Genomic DNA, 18,569 nt, shown 5'->3' on the forward strand with positions numbered 1-18,569 from the left:
CACACACACACACACACACACACACAGCTAATTTTGATTTGCCTTGACTAGCTCAATGGTTGGGCATTTCTGATCCTCCCCATGGCTAGCATACATTCTTCCCTCCAACTTTCCTGAGTCAACTTGCTAAATCAACATTTCATCTCTGCTACCCGAGACTACTAGGGCCACTTTCCCAAATTCATACATGGCTGGTTGCTTTCTTCCCTGCAGCTCTTATGTCCTGATCCCTCATTTCCAAGTCATGGTGATTCTCCCCTCTTCTCCCTTGGTTCCTTTCCTGGCAATCTAAAAGTCCCACCTCTTCACCCTGCCCAGCCTTTGGCCCTTGGCAACTTTTTTCCCCAATCAAAGCCGACTGGGGCAGGCTTCCTTTAGCATTTGAATGCGCAGATTGCCGAGTGATTCTGGGAGCCAAATTAAGACAAAGCATTAGAACCAATTCCCAACACGCCTGCTTCCATCCCTTTCTTTTTACCTTCCTTCATTTTTTTCTTCTTTCCTCTCTCCAGTGAACAAATGATGTGTAGAACTGTATAAGTTGGGTTCTCAGAAAGCTCAGTTTGTTTTATAAAAGTCTTAATTTTTTTTTAAGTTTTCATTCAGATTTGCCAGATATATACCTAGAGTTTTATCCAAGTTATATAGATTTGTCAATCTTTCTCTAATTTTACTTTTTGTACCAGGATAAAAAAAGAAAAGTTATATAGATTTTGCGAATGTTTTTGTAGCAGGATTTAGAAAATGATGCTTTTAAAAAAAAAAAAATGGATCGGTGTTTTGCCTGAATGTATGTCTGCACACCAATGCTCCTGGAGGCCAGAAGAGATGTCAGATCCCCTAGGACTGTTGTTACAGATAGTTCTACATCTACGATGTAGATGCTGGAGACGAAGCTCAGGCCCTCGGGAAGCCAGTCAGTGTTCTTAGCTGCTGAGCCATCTCCCTAGCCCTGTAGCAGGTTTTTGAGATGACCTTGAATTTAAAAATATTTTTTTGTTTTTATATATTTTGATTATTTTTGCTACATGAATCCAGTGTCCCCTACATGCTAAGCAAATAGTCTGCCATTATACTTTTCTTATTCTTTGTTCTTAAACAGAGGCAAAAGAACCAAAGGATAATAAGGAGGCATCAAGTCCTGATGATTTGGAACTTGAGTTGGAGAATTTAGAGATTAATGATGATCCATTGGAGTTAGAAGGTGGAGATGAAGCTGAAGATCTTACAAAGAAGCTGCTTGATGAACAAGGTAAAGGGCTGCCATCAGTTTTTATTTGTTACTCTTTACTCAACCGCTTGCCTTAAAATATGGATCTTTTTAATTCTCTGTTGTTTTCTTAATTATTTTATTTTATGCATATGAGTGTTTCGTGTGTGTGTGTGTGTGTGTGTGTGTGTATGAACCATTTGTATTCCTAGTACCCACGGAATTCAGAAGAGGGTGTCAGATTTCCTGGAATTGGAGTTAGGGATGTTTATGAACTATGTGGATGGTAGGAGCCAAACTCTGGTCCTCTGCAAGAGTGACAAGTGTTCTAAACTACTGAGCCATCTCTCCATATTTAAATTCTGATTTTTAAATATCTATTTTCCTGTTGTCTTTATTCAGTCACTGTGTAGAATTTGATTTAGAATAATAGGATATTACTTAATATTATGTGACTTTTAGCTTTACTACTTTTTCCCATCCTTTAGTCCCCTGAGGCTCTAGCATTTTTATCCCCTCAAGTTCCCAAAATTTCAAATGTCACACAATTGCAGAAACTATCTGCAGCTGACAAAGCCATGCCTTTGCTTGCACGAGGCAAATCATAGTCAGCTACTGTGGGCAATCCAAAGCAGCCCCATATCCCCACACCTGGGATTAAAACAAAAACATATAATATTTCTGTGTTTTTTAAAAGAAACTAAAATTCTAGAATTCTTACCACAACTGCTCATGTGTATTTTAATTATAAATACATTTAAATATAATATTTTTAAATATTTTCCCAAGTTGCTAGCATTGTCCTGAATATTTTAATTCTCTCTGTGTGTGTGTGTGTGTGTGTGTGTGTGGGCATATATATGGAAATCAGTGTGACAGCTGGGACTCTCAGTGCCTGCTTTTCACCTTCTTTGTGACAGGGCCTCTTTTTGTTCTTTGCCTCCTAGGCCAGGCTGCCTAGCCTGTGATTGTGGAGATTCTCCTATCTTCACCTCCCACAGGAACAGACTATAGATGCATGCTACAGTGCCTGGCCTCACATAGGTTTCTGAGGAGTTAAACTCAGGCTCTCATACTTGTATCACAAGTTCTTAACCTACACTGAGTTGTCTCCCCAGCCTTGAATATTTTAAATCTCTTACTATCGTTGTGACACTTGCCATAAATGTGTTTGACAGCTACTCTAAAATTGTTGTTAGAAATGACTAGAATTAAATTGTGTCAGTGTTAAATTTGTCTTTTAAATTGAGTTTTTTTATTTAATAACAAGAAATACATTTAATTGTTTTCTAAATATTTTCTTTTTATTTTATTTTAAAATCTTAGTTTTGCAGTATGAGGGAATCAAATCCAAGGCCAGGCAAGCACTATACCAATGAGCTTACATCTCCAGCAACTATTGAGTTTATTAGGATACTTTTTTCTTTTAAAGAGTTTATTTATTTGTACATGTATGTATCCATGTGGATGCACGCTATGCGTATGTGCAGGTGCCTACAGAAGAGGGTGTTGGGTTCCCAGGCAGTTGTGGGCTGTTTAATGTGCCTTCTGGGAACTGAGTTCATCTCCTCTAGAAGAGCAGCAAGTGCTAACTGCTGAACCATCTTCCCTGTCCTTGTTAGGATTTTTTTTAAAAGATTTATTTATTTTATATATGTGAATACACTGTAGCTGTCTTCAGACACACCAGAAGAGGGCATCAGATCCCACTACAGATGGTTATGAACCACCATGTGGTTGCTTGGAATTGAACTCAGGACCTCTGGAAGAGCAGTCAGTGCTCTTAACCACTGAGCCATCTCTTTAGTCCCCCCTTGTTAGGGTTTTTAATTAGAAGGATACCGTCTATCAGTATTTATTTTCTCTGTTTACTTCATTGTTTTATGTAGAAAATTTTCTCTATATCAATAAGGAAAGGGGTGGACATGGCTAGTGAATTCCCCAGACCTAAATTATACCAGTTAATGATATTAAAAGAACTGCATTTCTTTCACTGCCTGTGTATAAATATTATAGAAGGACTTTAGTTCTATGCTCTGCTTATACACTTGGTCCAACAGATGATAGTGTGCTGTGCTTTGGCAGTGACCACTCTCAAAATTAGACAGAATGGGGAGGCTCAGTTCTTTAAAGGAAAGAGTTGGTGGTGCTATTAATTGCAGAACATGAGAAAATAAATGTCTGGCAGATAAAAACCCTAGATTTTCTATGTACATTTTATGAGTAGATTTTCTTTACCTTTTATTTATTGTGTGTGGATATTTAAGGGTAAAAGTTGTTTCTTTATAGCTAGTATCTGAAATATAATGACTTGGTATTATGATATTTAGGCATGTTCCCAATATCCTAGGCTTTTAGAAATACCTTACAAAATATATTTTCTGGGCTGTAGGTGTGGCTCACTGGTAAGGAGCATCTGCTGCATAATTGTAAGGACCAGAGTTTGGGTCCCAATACCTATATAGCAAGGTGAACATTGTCTCCATTAGAGACAGGAGGAGCATCGACACTAACTATGTCAGTCTACCCAAAAGACATGAGTTCCAGGTTCAGGAAGAAACTGGACACTCACTGACTGGCATCCACCTGCTCTGGCCTCTTTACAGGCGTACACATCTGTACACATACATGTGCATATACCACACACATATCCTCTAGGTGGTTCATTTCTCAGATCACTTAATAGTTGGATGCTTGTTCTTTGTTTAACCTATCCAAAAACTGATCTCATGTTAGAACAAGAAGATGAAGAAGCCAGCACTGGATCTCATCTCAAACTCATAGTAGATGCTTTCCTCCAGCAGCTGCCCAACTGTGTCAACCGAGACCTAATCGACAAGGTACTCTTTTTTTTTTTTTTAAGTGAATTTTTTGTTTAATTAAATTTGATTTTTTATTAAAATTACATAATTTCCCTCCCTTTTTTCAGCTCTTCTTATGCTATCATCTCTTATGCTCTCAAGTTCCTGGTCTTCTCATTAGTTATTACTATTAAATATATGCGTATGCATACAGAAAGTTAGGGGGCTTCTTCCTGGAGGAGAATTTCTTCTGCTCTCAGCATCCCTTAGCTGCCCATAGCTCTTTGACAAAGTATTCTTAGCATTATACGATTTTACAAAAGCACATAGACCTTTACAGGTCTTAAATGTTGAATATCGGTAGTTTTTAGGCCATTGCAAACCATACAGTGAACCATTTTTTTAGGAGTCTTTTGTGAGAATCCAGAATAAATACAGATAAAATTAGAGTTGGTTGTACACTCTTTGTTTGGAAGGATAGCTCCAGATTCCTGATGGTCTGACACCTTTCCCCTCACACAGAGGCCTTCATGTAGTTTTAGATGAGTGTTTCTTTTAGATGAGTGCTGTGGAGATTGGCAGTGGCACCTAAGGCAGCTGCTCTCTTCATAATATTCAGATGCCCTGCCTTTTTACTGCTGTGGTGTTTGCAAAGATGGTAGTGAGGAGTGTTGCTAGCATTGTACGTGAATGAAAGCATTAGCGCCATTTTATTCTTTATACCTATGAATTGTAATATTAAAAAATGTTAACTTTCATATAATATCTTTGCTAATTCTGTAAAAATAAGTGATTTTATTGTATTTCAACTTATACATCCATATATGATTTTCTTTTTTTATCATCAGATTTTTGTTTTGTTTTGTAAGATGGGGTCTTGCTATTTATTTAGCCCAAGCTACCATGAAACTTGCTGTGTAGACTGAGGCTTGTCTGGAATTTGCTAGTGCTTTTACCCTCAGATCCACTAACCACTCGCTGTATGTAATAATGAGAAAAAAAAAAAAGCTTGTTCGATTCTGCCAGCCATTCTAATCTTTTCTTTAATTTTTTTCTCCCTTTAAAAAAATGTTTACTTTTATGTGTACAATGTTTTGCTCACATGTATATCTGTCTGTACACCATGTGCATGCCTGGTGCCCACAGAGCCCAGAAGAGGGTGTCAAATGCCCAGAATTCAGTTACAGATACTTGTAAGTCTCCTTAAGGGAATTGAACCCAGATCCTCTGAAAGAGCAGCCAATGCTCTTAATTGCTGAGCCATCTCTGTAGGTTCTCTAATCTTTCTTAAGTAATTAGGCACATTTGTGTTCTCTAGTTATTGTTATTGTTCTGAAATCTGCTGATGGAAAAATGTGCATAGACACTGACGTGGGCTCCTCTCCATCTAGTGCACAGCCTCCTTGGTTCATGCACTGTCTCCTTCACAGGAGGTGACTTACTTTTGTTTATATGCACTCATAAGCAACTTACTTTTGACTTTTTAGTTTTTCTCATAGCTTATAATTATATGTATATAAATACATGTATATATGTATATAATTTGCCCTAAAGTATTCTCTTAAGTGACTTCTATAAGTAATGCCATTCATTTTCCCCCATGAATTTGATGATCAGAAAAGTTTATTTTTGTTCAAAGTAAGACAGTGATTATTGAGCTTTATTTTATTTACTTGGGCATTTGAAACAAGTTCTCAAAAAGCTGCTTAATGTATTGTCTTGCACCAAACACATGTGACCAACCTTATCCTTATATGACAGACATTGATTAGCCTGGAGTTTACTACTCTGCTGTGTGTCTTGAGTACACAGGTGTGTGCCTCCATGCCCAGATTCTTGTTTTTTAAAAAATATTCTCAAATATATTAATTCTGGTAGTTTTTCCACTCAAGTATTTTTATTCATTTTACGTAAACCCTATGCATACTGTATTGACATTCTGTATTTGGCTTCTGATATGTCGCACATTATAAGCATTTTTATTAAATTTATTAATTGGGGGGGCGACACTAGGGCAGGCACTGTTTCAGGGAGTTCAGAGGATAACTTTAAGGGAGTTGATTCTCCTAGTGTACATTAGGTCTAGAGGATTAAACTCAGGTTGTCAAGCTTAGTAGAAAGTGCCTTATCCTTCTGGCTCATTTCGCCAGCCCCCATGTAGAACACTTTAACACAGCTTTCTGTGTGTGTCCAACTGGCCTTTGATAACTATAGTAAGAAGAGTCTTATCTAGACCTCTAATCACCGTGCACTCAGGAGGCAGAGGCAGGCAGCATTCCATGCCAGCCTGGTCTACAGGGTAAGTTCCAGGACAGACAGAGGTACAAAGTATAACCTTGTCTATTTTTCTGAAATTCATTTAGATGATGCGAGGTAAGTACAGGCATCCTTCCATACTTGCTGGTTCCACTTCTGTGGATTCCACCAGCCAAAGATAGTAGATATTTTTTGAGAGGAAACTGTATCTGTCCTGAACACATACATATTTTCTGTTTAGGGTCATCATTATTACTTATACCTATTTATAAAGCATGGATAAATAATGAACTATTGTGTTACTGTCAGGAATCTAGAGATGACTTAAAGTGTATGGGAAGATGTGCCTAAGTTAATGCAAAATCTATGCTATTTTACATAAACAATTTGAGCACTTGTAAATTTGTATATTCTGGGAGATTTCTGGAACCAATCTTGTGGGTATGCAGGGACAATTGTACCAGCTAACTAATGTTTCTGTTTTCCAGGAACTTTCTAGAGTGTAAATCTTTTCTTGTTTTTCATTTTATGTTTTTATTAGATCTGAGACATTGATGAAATACTAGTTATATTTTAGTTCCTAAATACTGTGTTTTGGCTGTTCTTATTAGCACTAGTAGCTTTCTTTACTTAGGCTAAGTATTTCTGATGTGACCCTGGGCCTCATACACACTAAGCAAGCATTCTGCCGCTGGATTGCAGCACAGGCTCTTTTTCCTAGTACTTATTTGTTTTAGACATAGATTCAACTTTAAAGATACTTGCCAAATATTTGTGGTAGGTTTGGAAGCTACTTTTAAGTTCTGTTCTCAATACAAAGTTGCTTTTTTTTTTTTTTTGGTTTTTCCGAGACAGGGTTTCTCTGTGTAGCCCTTGCTGTCCTGGAACTCACTCTGTAGACCAGGCTGGCCTCGAACTCAGAAATCCACCTGCCTCTGCCTCCCAAGTGCTGGGATCAAAGGCGTGTGCCACCACCGCCCAGCAAAGTTGCATATTTTTAAAAGTAGGAAATGTATATCTTGACTTCTATAGAGAAGGGACTTGTAGGCTTAATGTTGTAGTTTGGGATGTGCTTACTGTTTATAATACTAGTGTCTTAAAACTGTTTTGGGGTGTTTAAGAAGAATTAAAACTTTAGCTACTTTTAGTAGCTAAATTGAAGATTTTCTTTTTTATTTTAAGAAAAAAAAAATGTTTTTTTTTTCTCTTTAGGCAGCCATGGATTTTTGCATGAACATGAACACAAAGGCAAACAGGAAGAAGTTGGTTCGGGCACTCTTCATAGTTCCTAGGCAAAGGTCAGTATTTGGAATAGTAAACTGTTTGTAGGAATCTAAGATCAACATTCTTGCTGAGTTATTTCTTTAAAGTGATCACTTGGCTTAGTTTTATTAGCTCAACAACCGTTATTATTAGCATATTTTCTAGGACCTTATTAATTTTTGTCTTGTTTTGTTCTGATGGAAGTAATTCTTCTAGTATTTTCATGCTATTTTAAGATAAAATATTTAATAATAAAAATAACTTGCTGTGTGCGGTGCTCCATGCTGTAATCCCAACACTCAGAGGAGGCTGAAGCAGGAGGAGTAAGCCTAGGCTATCCGTGCAGTGAGACTCTTACCTTAGGAAACAAGCCAGGCTGGGATCAGTGGCACATGCCTGTCACCTGAGCACACTCAGGCTGAGTCAGGTGAGTCTCTGTGAACTTAAGGCCAGGCTGGTCTACATAGCGAGCAAGGTCCAGGCCAGTCAGGGCTACACAGTGAGATCCTTTCTCAAAAAGTAAAAATAAAATGAAACAAAACAAAGCAAAAAGGAAAAAAAAAAAAGAAGAAAATGGCCGGGTGTGGTAAGCCACATCTTTAATCTTAGCACACTGAGGCTGAGTCAGACTATGAGACTGTGAGAAGCATATAGTTCAGTTCAAGGCCAGCTTGGTGTATGTAGTAATATCCAGGACAGCCAGGGCTATGTAGAGAGAGCCTATCTCAAAAAACAAACAAATGAAAAAATAAAACAACAGAAAACCCCTAAATAATAAACTTACTAATGGCTAGAAGCAATTGGTTAATTGGTTTATATTTTTCCCCTCTGAGGGGAAAATAAAATAAATTTTGTAGTTTTTTTGAAGAGTTTATGTTTTTGTATAGATATGATGGTAATTTAGTGTATGTAACTCTCAAGTTTAAATGAAAAAGTTCAAATTTAGCTATAATGTTAGAGAAGACATAGCCTGCATAGACTTTTCATTCAGTAAAACTGAAAGCTATGTTAATGATGGTGCTGTTAGTAACTCAAGATACTCAGTTACATAACGCAGAGAGAAGTTTGATGCTCTATTATTCTAATTGAAAATCTCTACCTGTATCTTTCAGAACTATTCAGACTTTTACCTAAAACTGAAGGAAGTCCATTTCTGTTATTATTGTAGTATTCTTTTCTTTTATGAAACAAGATCTTAAATATTGAGGCTGGCCTTGGAACTCTTTATATGGCCCAGTCTGCCTCAAATTTGAGTTTTTCCTGCTTTAAACTTCTGAACAATAGGATTATGGGTGTGGCCACTGTGCCTGATCATTCCTGTTCAATAAAAAATTATGAAGTTTGCTGGACTTGAGATGATTCAGTGGTTATAAGGACTTGTTCTCTTGAGGATGACTCAGGTTTGATTCCCAGCATTTATAAATGTCTGTAACTCCAGTTTCAGAGGACTTGATCTAATGCTCTATTGTGCCATGACATTGGTGGGCACTAGGCATACATGTGATACATATATATATATATATATATATATACACACACACACACATGTACTCAAAATACTCATGCATGTTAAATAGAATAAAATCAATGAATCTGAAAGGAAAGGAAATATGTTAACTGCTATAATAGTTTACAGTATGGCTAAGATTGGTTCTTGCCTCCAAAGATAAAGGATTTTGAGGGATTTGATTGAAGGGTTTCTAGTCCATTGATACATAGAGACTAGAGTTACTTTAGTACTGCTAAAACTTTCTCAGTGAAACCAAATCTTTACTTAACTTTTTTTTTTTGTTTTGTGTTTTTGTTTTTGTTTTTTTGAGACAGGGTTTCTCTGTATAGCCCTGGCTGTCCTAGAACTCACTCTGTAGACCAAGTTGGCCTCGAACTCAGAAATCTGCCTGCCTCTGCCTCCCAAGTGCTGGGATTAAAGGCATGCGCCACCACCGCCTGGCTTACTTAACTTTTTATCTTTAAAAAATTGTTTTTTCTTTATTATGGGTCATGGGTATTTTGATGACATGTGTATTTCTACTATATGTGCATCTGTTGCCCAGATAGGCCAGATGAGGGTGCTGAATCTCTTGGAACTGGAGTTACACATAATGCTGAGTGCCTTAGATGGATACAAGGAATTGAACCCAAGTCCTTAACCATTGCTCTTAACCTCTGAGCTATCTCTCCAGCCACTCTTTAAAATCTTTCTCAGCAGTGTTAATTTGAGTATGTTTTTTTTTTTTCATTTTAATAGCTACAGAGAGAAGGAATACTAATACAGTGAGATAATAATTAATATAATTTAGAAAGATGACTTTATGTTGTCTATGGCCATAACATTTGAAATCATATGCTTTATCAAATCTGAGGTGCTACTGATTTATGTGTACTTTTATCTTATGTACAAGTAAGAGAAAAATGTTGTCAATATTAAGGCTTTACTTGAGGTTCTGTTTTCATACAAATGAAAATAGAGATAATATATACACCTTGAATTGATGAAAAGTCAGCAGTTTTACCCCAATGTCTTAGATTGCTTTAAAAATCTCTCTGTACATATATAATTTCATTTTGCTGATCTATTTTGTGTTTGGGTGTACACGTGCACATTCACATGCTTGTAACAGTGCCCATATGGTGATCAGAAGACAACCAGAGAGCTGATTTTCTCCTTCTACTATGTAGGTCCTGGGGATTGTATTCAGCTTGTCAGGCTTGGTGACAAATACCTTTTCCATTAAAGTTATCATGCCAACCTACTTGAACTAATTTTTTTCAGGTGATTTAACTTATAGAAAGGAATGCTTACTTTTATGCTTCTTTCATGTGTTTTTGTTTGAATGAAGACATGTATCAATAATTATATAGGCTTATTTTTATAATAAAACAACAAGTCAGTATGCAAAATGAAAATGTTATTTAACAAAAGAAACCATGCTGTAATGTGGTTTACCTATAAAAGATCAACTTCTTTCTCTGTGTACTGGTGCCTCCACCCAAATCTAGGAAAGAAAAAGATCTTTTTTGTTTGTTTTTTTGTTTGTTTAATCTTGTCAAATGTTCTTTAATTTCATAGATGATATGAAACATACTATGTAGGCACATAACAGTTTTGCAGTTTCCAATTATACACAGTTTAGAATACAAAGGTTAAATGCTGGTGTACTGACCATAGCTGGAACTTTAGATGAAACTTTGTATAAAGCATACAATTCAATTATCAGCCAATTGAAAACTTTACTCTTCTCATAAAGTGACTGCCGATATATTTTTATAGTGAGTCTTTATAAATTCTGATGTTGAATTTTTAATGATTATTTTAAACGTTTATATAGTTTGTTTAGTAAACAATTTTATTTATTTATTTATTGTTTGTTTGTTTTTCGAGACAGGGTTTCTCTGTGTAGCCCTGGCTGTCCTGGAACTCACTCTGTAGATCAGGCTGACCTCGAACTCAGAAATCCGCCTTTCTTTGCCTCCCAAGTGCTGGGATTAAAGGCTTTCGCCACCACTGCCCGGCCTAGTAAACAATTTATATCTCAAAGAAAAAGACCTTTAAGCACCATTTGTTTGCATGAGTGTAGAGGAGGAAGCTCAAGTTCATGTTTGTGCAGCAGGCCCTTTACCAAGTGACCCCACTCCAAGTCCTGGGCAGAAAGTTACAGTAGTTCAATTCTGCTAGAAACATAGAATTGAAAATAGGAGGAATTTATGAGTTCAGAGTAGCATTCTTAACCTGTGGGTCAAAACCCCTTTAGGGGTCTAATGACTTTTTCACAGGGGTTGCCTAAGACTATCCAAAAACAGATATTTACATTATGATTCATAACAGTAGCAAAATTATAGCTATGAAGTTGCAATGGAAATAATTTTATGGTTAGGGATCATCACAACATGAAGAGCTGTAATAAAGGGTAACAGCCTTAGGAAGGATGAGAACCACTGGTTTAAAGGAAAGAAAAAAATGTGAAAGAAAGAAAAAAGGATGCATTTAAACTGGGCGTGGTGGTTCAAATTTGTAGTCCCAACAGAGAAGAAAAGCCTGTAGGAACAGAAGTTGAGGATCATCCTCAGATGCTTAGAGTGTTTCAGGCCTGAGATATAAACTCCTGTCTCAAATTTAAAAAAAAAATTGTATCACATCTTAAACTCTGAGAAATGGACTTCATAGTCTAATATTACCTTAAATGCTTAACATAATAATTTAAGTTGGTTAATTAAACATATAAAGAAAGTATATTCTAAAATCTAATCATTAAATAATTAATTGTCAGCTATATGTTGTGACTATTAGAGAAGATATAATAATGAACAGACAGATTGATTTCATTTTTGTATTTGTATAGAGCTTAAAATGTGTAGGGAAGATGGATGAATAATTCTTAGTTTCATTATCAAGAAGAAGAAAAGCCTTTGAAATACAGAGCAAATGGAATTTGAAGATTTAGTCTGGGGCAACTAACTAAAGAAGGCTCTATGAAACAAGAATTGTGTAATAGGAATACCAAGCCATTAGCTACACAAAGGATGACCAAGGAAGGCAAGTCTACCCGGACAGATAGCAGTCTGTGTACAGAGACTGGGAAGATCATGGCCTCAAGCCATAGCACAATCCCTTTCTTGGATTCCTGGTCGTGTATGGAGGATATTGTTTTGTATACTGTAAGCTGCAGGAAGGAGCCCATATTTATTACTTTATCTCCAGCACTTAACACAATGCCTAACATCAGAAGTTGATAAAATTATGTGACATGTTTAGGTTTTTTTTTTTTGCTTGTTTTTTTTTTGTTTTTTTGGTTTTTTGGTTTTTTGGTTTTTTGGTTTTTCAAGACAGGGTTTCTCTGTGTAGCCCTGGCTGTCCTGGAACTTACTCTGTAGACCAGGCTGGCCTTGAACTCAGAAATCCGCCTGCCTCTGCCTCCCAAGTGCTGGGATTAAAGGCGTGTGCCACCACTGCCCAGCGACATGTTTAGTTTTAATGCCCTTTTTATATATATATAGTTTGTGTTTGTTTTCAGATTCAGTCTTAATTCTTAAGTCCTCTTATAAAATCCTGGTATGTATGTGACTTCTGTAGAGTGACCTACTGAATACTGTTTTCTCCACCCTTGGAAGTGGAATTCTTGCTACCATATGGGATTCCTTTTTTTTTTTTTTTTTTTTTTTTTTAAAAATGGTAATGGTTCAAAAAAGCCCTAGTACAGTAGCCATCTTGCTTGAACAGCTGTTCTTATTTCCCCTGTGTAAATGGAGTGCTCTTTAGGGTCCTTCTGGCATGCCTTCATGGAAGAAATCAGGTTCATTATGTTCCAGTTGTTGACTCACTGCCTGTATTGTTACCAGACTGTAAAAACAATCAGCTCTTCAAGAGACAGGACAAGAGCTTTGAATTTTGCACACCTCTGATACTAAGAAGTGGTTTTGAATTGTACATAGCTGGGTATTGTAGCATATAAGCTTGTAAGCCTAGAACTTGAGAGGCTGAGACAGAAGGTTTGCTCCAAGTTTGAGTCTAACCTCAGCTATACAATAAGCTCAAGACTACCTTGGGTCACAGAGCAAAATCCTGTCTTAGAATGAAAAACAAAACAAAATGCTTTGTCTAAAAACATTTGAATTGGTTTTATATGCTATTAACTTAGTTTTATATACTATTAAAAAAAAGTTACATTCTTAAAAAAGTGTCAGACGTCTTTTAGTAAAGAAGTATCCCTCGTCTTCATCTACCCAATTTCCATGTCTGCTAGTGGAAAACCACTGTCTTGATTCTTACATGTATCCTCAGGTTTATTTTGCATATACAAGAAAACCAAATTTAGGTTCTTCCCAGCCTCTTATGTATATCTTTCTTCTCGGTATGCTCTTTCTCTTAGAAAGGCTTTCATTCTTAGACGGCTTCAGTGTTTCTCTTTACGAATATACCATATTTAACCATTTCAGGCTTCCCAGCCTTTTCCTGTGATTGACAAAGCTATATTTGTACTTCCTTTTTGTCTTCTTGATTATATTAACTAGTGGTTTATTAATTCTGGTCTTTTTCCTACCAAAACTCCCCCTAGCTTTTAGGTCTGTCATTAATTTTATTGTGTTACTATTGTAACTTTTGGCTTTTAAAAATTCATTTCTTAAAAAAAAATTCATTTCTATCTTTGAGATTATTTCTTTCTGTTACTTTATATGTGTCTTGGCCTTTGAGTATGGATCTAGATATTCTGTAGTTTTGACATGTGGTGACTTAATGTTTTCTAGAAATTTTACATCTTTCTGTGATACTTGTACAATTTGGCTTGCCTCTGAAGAAGATGGTTTGGTTCCTGTCATTCATGTCTCAGTTTCCTCATTGCCATTCATTTGAAAACTTTTATTATTTCTTGAATAAGAAAGATAACTGGTACCCTTTAAAAGGTGTGTTTGTGTATGTGTGGGTTGGGGGAGAAGGGAGGGAGACAAAGAAAGGAAGGAAGGAAGAAAAAAAAGAGAGACAGAAAAAGAGAGACAGAGAAAGGGAGAGGGAAGGTACACAAGTGAGTAGGGTTTAGTAAGAATGGTTAGACTATTCTGGAATGAGAAAGAAGTATTAATGGTAAAAAGTTACTCTATGAGCTGTCTGGACCATATAATATTGGCTTGAACTCACTTGAGAGAAAAAGCAAGAAAATTGTTTTTATCATCTATTTAAAATCCTGGCTTCCTTAGCCATCCATGCATATCTCTTCTTCAGCCTCCTGTCCTAAAGACTCCTCCATTCTGTGACACTTTGATCATCATCCTCCCTAAGGAGATGGAGTCTTACAGAGTGTCTATTCCTTACTGTGGCTGGGATTCCTTTCATCTAACATAGCCAGGCTAAAGGTATGCTAGCGAAACTAGTAACGAAATAGTTACTAGTTATTTACTTTGAGTATATAAGTCTATAGATTATAAGTAGATTTGGGTAGTGAGCTTATCTGTTTTCCAGTGTGTATACTTTGTTGAGGAAAATGCTGAACTCTTAATGACTTTTACCCTTCTTTTCCCTTTTAAATAAAAACTTTCGGGGCTGGAGAGATGTCTGAGTTAAGAGCATTGTCTGCTCTTCTGAAGGACCCAGATTATATTCCCAACACCCACATGGCAGCTGACAACTGTCTATAACTTCAGTTCCAGAGGATCTGACACCCTCATACAGATATATATGCAGGCAGAACACCAGTCAATGCTCATGAAATAAAAATAAATAAATCATTTAAAAATGTAAAGATATAGCTGACAAATATGAAAAACAAACAAAAAATATCTGTAGTGGACAATTCTTTTAAGTAGAATCACACAATACATGACCCCTTATACCTGACTTCTTGCCTGGAGCATAGTGTTTTCAAGATTCACTCATTTCCTAGCAGGGACCTGTACTTGAGTCATTTCTGTAAAACTTTGCAAATTTGCAAATTTTGAGTGTTGCTGATGTTTGAGTATTTGTAATAGCCACACCACATTCAGAGAGAAAATAGAAATTTTTACATGGAATATTTAATCTTTAAATATGCATATGTGTCTGCCACCCAGATCAAATTATGCAGCATTTCATCAACCCGAAGGTCATTTACCTAAGCTAGATTTTGAGTTTAAAGTGAGAATCAGGGAAAATGCCTTAAAAATCTCTTTCTTTAATTACTGCTGTTGTGTGTGTTCTTTTAATGACTTTGAATCCACATAGAGTTAGCCAAGTGTTAAGAGATAAATGTGCAGGATCTCCTTAGGGTGGTGCAAACACAACTCTCTTTACATGTATTTCACTTGGTTTTGTTATGTACAGGGTCCTTCTGTAACCTTGGCTGTCCTGGAACTCACTATGTAGACTGGGCTAAGCTTGAACTCACAGAGATCCACCTACTTCTGCCTACGAGTGTTAGGATTAAAGGTCCAGCTAGTTTTTGATATTTTTTTTATGAGGCTTTCAAGTTGATTTTCTATCCTCACTAAATTTAAAATGGAAAGAATCAGATTTGTTTTGCTTCCTCCTTTACCTCTATTAGTAAACTATACCACGTGGTGGCGCTGTTTTATTTAGAATGTCAGCACTATAGAAAGAAAATGACTTGGTTGTAATTTCCAAAGAAAATGACCCCAACCTTTATTATATTTTGTCATTTTGGAATCATACTCTAGTATTGTTTTTTAATTGTGAGAGTATACTGTATGCTCATACATGTGTGTGTGTGTGTGTGTGTGTGTGTGTGTGTGTAGCCCACGTAGGCCACGTGAAGGTTTAGGACAGCTTGTGAGAATTGTTCCTCCTTCCACCACTGAGTTCCAGGGATCAGACTTGAGTTGTAAGACTTGGCAAATGCCTTTTCTCACTAGGCCTTCTTGTCGTTCCTGTGTAATGTTTTCTGTGGTAAAATTGCTATTGTTGTTTTGCAGTGCCGAGAATCAAATCTGGGGTCTTAGACATGCTGAGAAAATTCTCTGCAACTCGGAGCTCCTCCACTTTCTAAATGGAGCCATAACAGTATTCTTTCATATTCAGAGTTTTCCAAAGCAACTTTGAGAAGAGATAAAATTCATACCTTTCAACAGTAAAATGTTTGTCAATTTTTTTAAAATAAAAAAAGAGGTAGGCTGAAGCAGGAGGTTTGTGAGTTTAAAGTTAGCCCCACCTACAGAGTTAGCAAGTTTATGGCCAGCTATACAGAAGGCTCTGCCTTTGAGGGAGAAAAGGGGGGAAGGGGACATTTGTTTTAGAAGGCTAACTCACTAGTAGGTTAAAATGTGGGAAGACTTTTTCCTTAGGAGCAAGCACATGTGAGTTCTTGGTCTTTGTATTTCTTGAGCTTAGTGACTGAGTGCAGATCATTAACTGCAAGTGGTGTATGTAATCTGTGATTCTTCGAAGTACAGCTGAGGTTTTATTGTTTAAGAGAATTGTTTTTACATTGTTCTCTATTTACTGTTGGTTAATAAATAATTATCACTGTCAGAATATTTAGAATTCAGCTTTGAGAAGAAGGATCTTAAGTTATTTCTCATTTATTTTTTAGAAAACTGGGTAGATTTTGCACTATATTGTGATGTAGAAGTTTACTCTTTGCCAGGCCTAGTGGCATTTGGGCTATATAATCCCAGCGGTTCCAGAGATGAATGAATCAAAAAAACCTCTCAAGTTCTGGGTCTCCCTGGTCTTGGGAAAGTTTGAACAGTTTTAGCAACTTAGTGAGACCTTGTCTCAAGAAGCAAGACGAGAGCAGGTTATTTGCCTAGTATGAGTGAGGTCCTAGATTCAAATCACTGGCATGGAAGGAGGAGGGATGGAGAGAAGAGAGAGGAGGGAGAGAGGGAGAAAGGGGGGAAAGGGGAAATGTTGTCTGTAAGTTGACTAAAATACCTCATTTTCTGTTTTAATAACTTTAAAATGGTTGGTGCTATCTACATTTTGTAGATCAGCTCACTTAGGTTTGTATGTATTGTTAAGAAGGGTGAATAGACAAAGCATTCTAAAGTGTTCTGTATTGTCCTGAGAGTGATTTATGATAGCTGTGCTTTCTGTTTTAAATGAATGAGTTTATTAAACAAAAATAAAACAATAGCTGGCAAATGGTAGATTTATAGGAACAGCAGATGTAGACTTACAGAAATAGAAATAGCAAATGTCATCAAATCAGGCTGAGACAACTGGAGTAGTCTCACTGAGAGAGCCAAGGCAGCACCATCATATTGGGCTTACAAGCATCCAGCAGAATTACTAGAGAAGCCCAGAGGAGGCAGGCAGTTCCTGATTACAAGTCCCAGATGGAGCAGAGTATCCCCTTAGGAAAGGCTTCTAAGTTAAAGAACAAGTAGCAACAGATAATGTCATCAAACTGAACACTTAGAAACATCCACAAAATGGACCAGAGAAACTGGCAGCTGGAGTTTCAGATTAAATTTCTCTTCCTGGATAAATTTCCCATTGCTCAATTTACGCTGCTTGTTTATACTACAGTTTGGTTGGTTTTGTTTTGCTTTGTTTTGTTTTATTTTGTTTTGAGATGGGCGTCTTGCTGTATATACTCAAGATTTGTTGCCTTCCAAGTGTCCAAGATCTAGCTACCTCCACCTAAGTGCTTCGATTAAAGGCCTGTGCCACCACTGCTCCTGGCACACTGCAGGCATTTTTAATAATACAGGATAAATAATAGTAACATCAATTGGAAGTAATACTTGTTCTAGCTGTTCTCAGGGCACAATGTTTTAAATGCCCATACCTACCTGGTATATTTCCTCTCCCTCTTGTAGAGCCAAGAGGGGCAGCCTGCCTCAGGACAGAGAGTCTTGGAGGATACTTGAAGTAAACCTGCTTGAGTCTGGGATATGAATCAGCTTTCAATAAGCTTAAACAGCATATGACATTTTACCAACATAATGTACAATTCAGAATGCCATGACTAGCAGTGAGCTAGAGCTATTTTATTTACTGTCTTATTCACAATGTAAGGAATTTTGTGAAGCAATGAATGGACACAGAACTAAAGATACAACAGGGTAAAATTAAGTATGAGCTATTCATTTTATAGGAGTAGAGTACTCTGGGGGAATGGAGCAGGTCGCTGCTACATGAAACAAAAATTAAGATTACTAATTACCTGAAATGGTGTGAAAGACAAACTGTTCCTGAGTCCTTAAGCTGTTTTAAAAATATGAAGTTTGGCCAAAAGCACCTACTTGTGGATTACTGCTCACTTTAAGATGGGAATGAATGCCACCACTTTTATTAGGATCAGGAAAACTCTCCAAGTAGATTCAGTTAATGGGAGAAAGAGGGACACATACATACACTGGGATGGCTATTATTGGTTGTCAGCTTGGCTGCACCTGGAATTAACAAGACTGAAACAGCTGGACACTCCTGTGGGGAATTTTTTTCTTAAATCATTTGAAGTGGGAAGACCCACTTTAATCTGCATCTTTGAGGTAGGATGATCCACCTTTAGTACAGATCTTTTGAGGTAGAAGATCTACCTTTAATATGAGGTAACTTCAAGACTAGGTCTTAGAAAAAAAATCCAGGCAGGTATGTAGAAAAAGAT

The 18,569-nt window shown here is 36.8% G+C and overlaps 1 protein-coding gene across 3 annotated transcripts in view; it reads left to right on the plus strand.

The window, feature by feature from the left end:
• Positions 1-18,569, plus strand: part of Upf2 (UPF2 regulator of nonsense mediated mRNA decay) — a 103,920-nt gene that overhangs the window by 28,110 nt on the left and 57,241 nt on the right. For all 3 annotated transcript variants that reach the window (XM_028764867.1, XM_028764865.1, XM_028764866.1), the window contains exons 6-8: positions 1,103-1,252; positions 3,947-4,050; positions 7,480-7,565. In XM_028764867.1, the coding sequence (XP_028620700.1) occupies positions 1,103-1,252; positions 3,947-4,050; positions 7,480-7,565 (340 nt within the window). The remainder of the gene's footprint in view (positions 1-1,102; positions 1,253-3,946; positions 4,051-7,479; positions 7,566-18,569) is intronic.

This window comes from Grammomys surdaster, unplaced genomic scaffold (genome assembly GCF_004785775.1).
Source record: "Grammomys surdaster isolate TR1022 unplaced genomic scaffold, NIH_TR_1.0 146, whole genome shotgun sequence".
In the NCBI taxonomy this organism is placed as follows: domain Eukaryota; kingdom Metazoa; phylum Chordata; class Mammalia; order Rodentia; family Muridae; genus Grammomys; species Grammomys surdaster.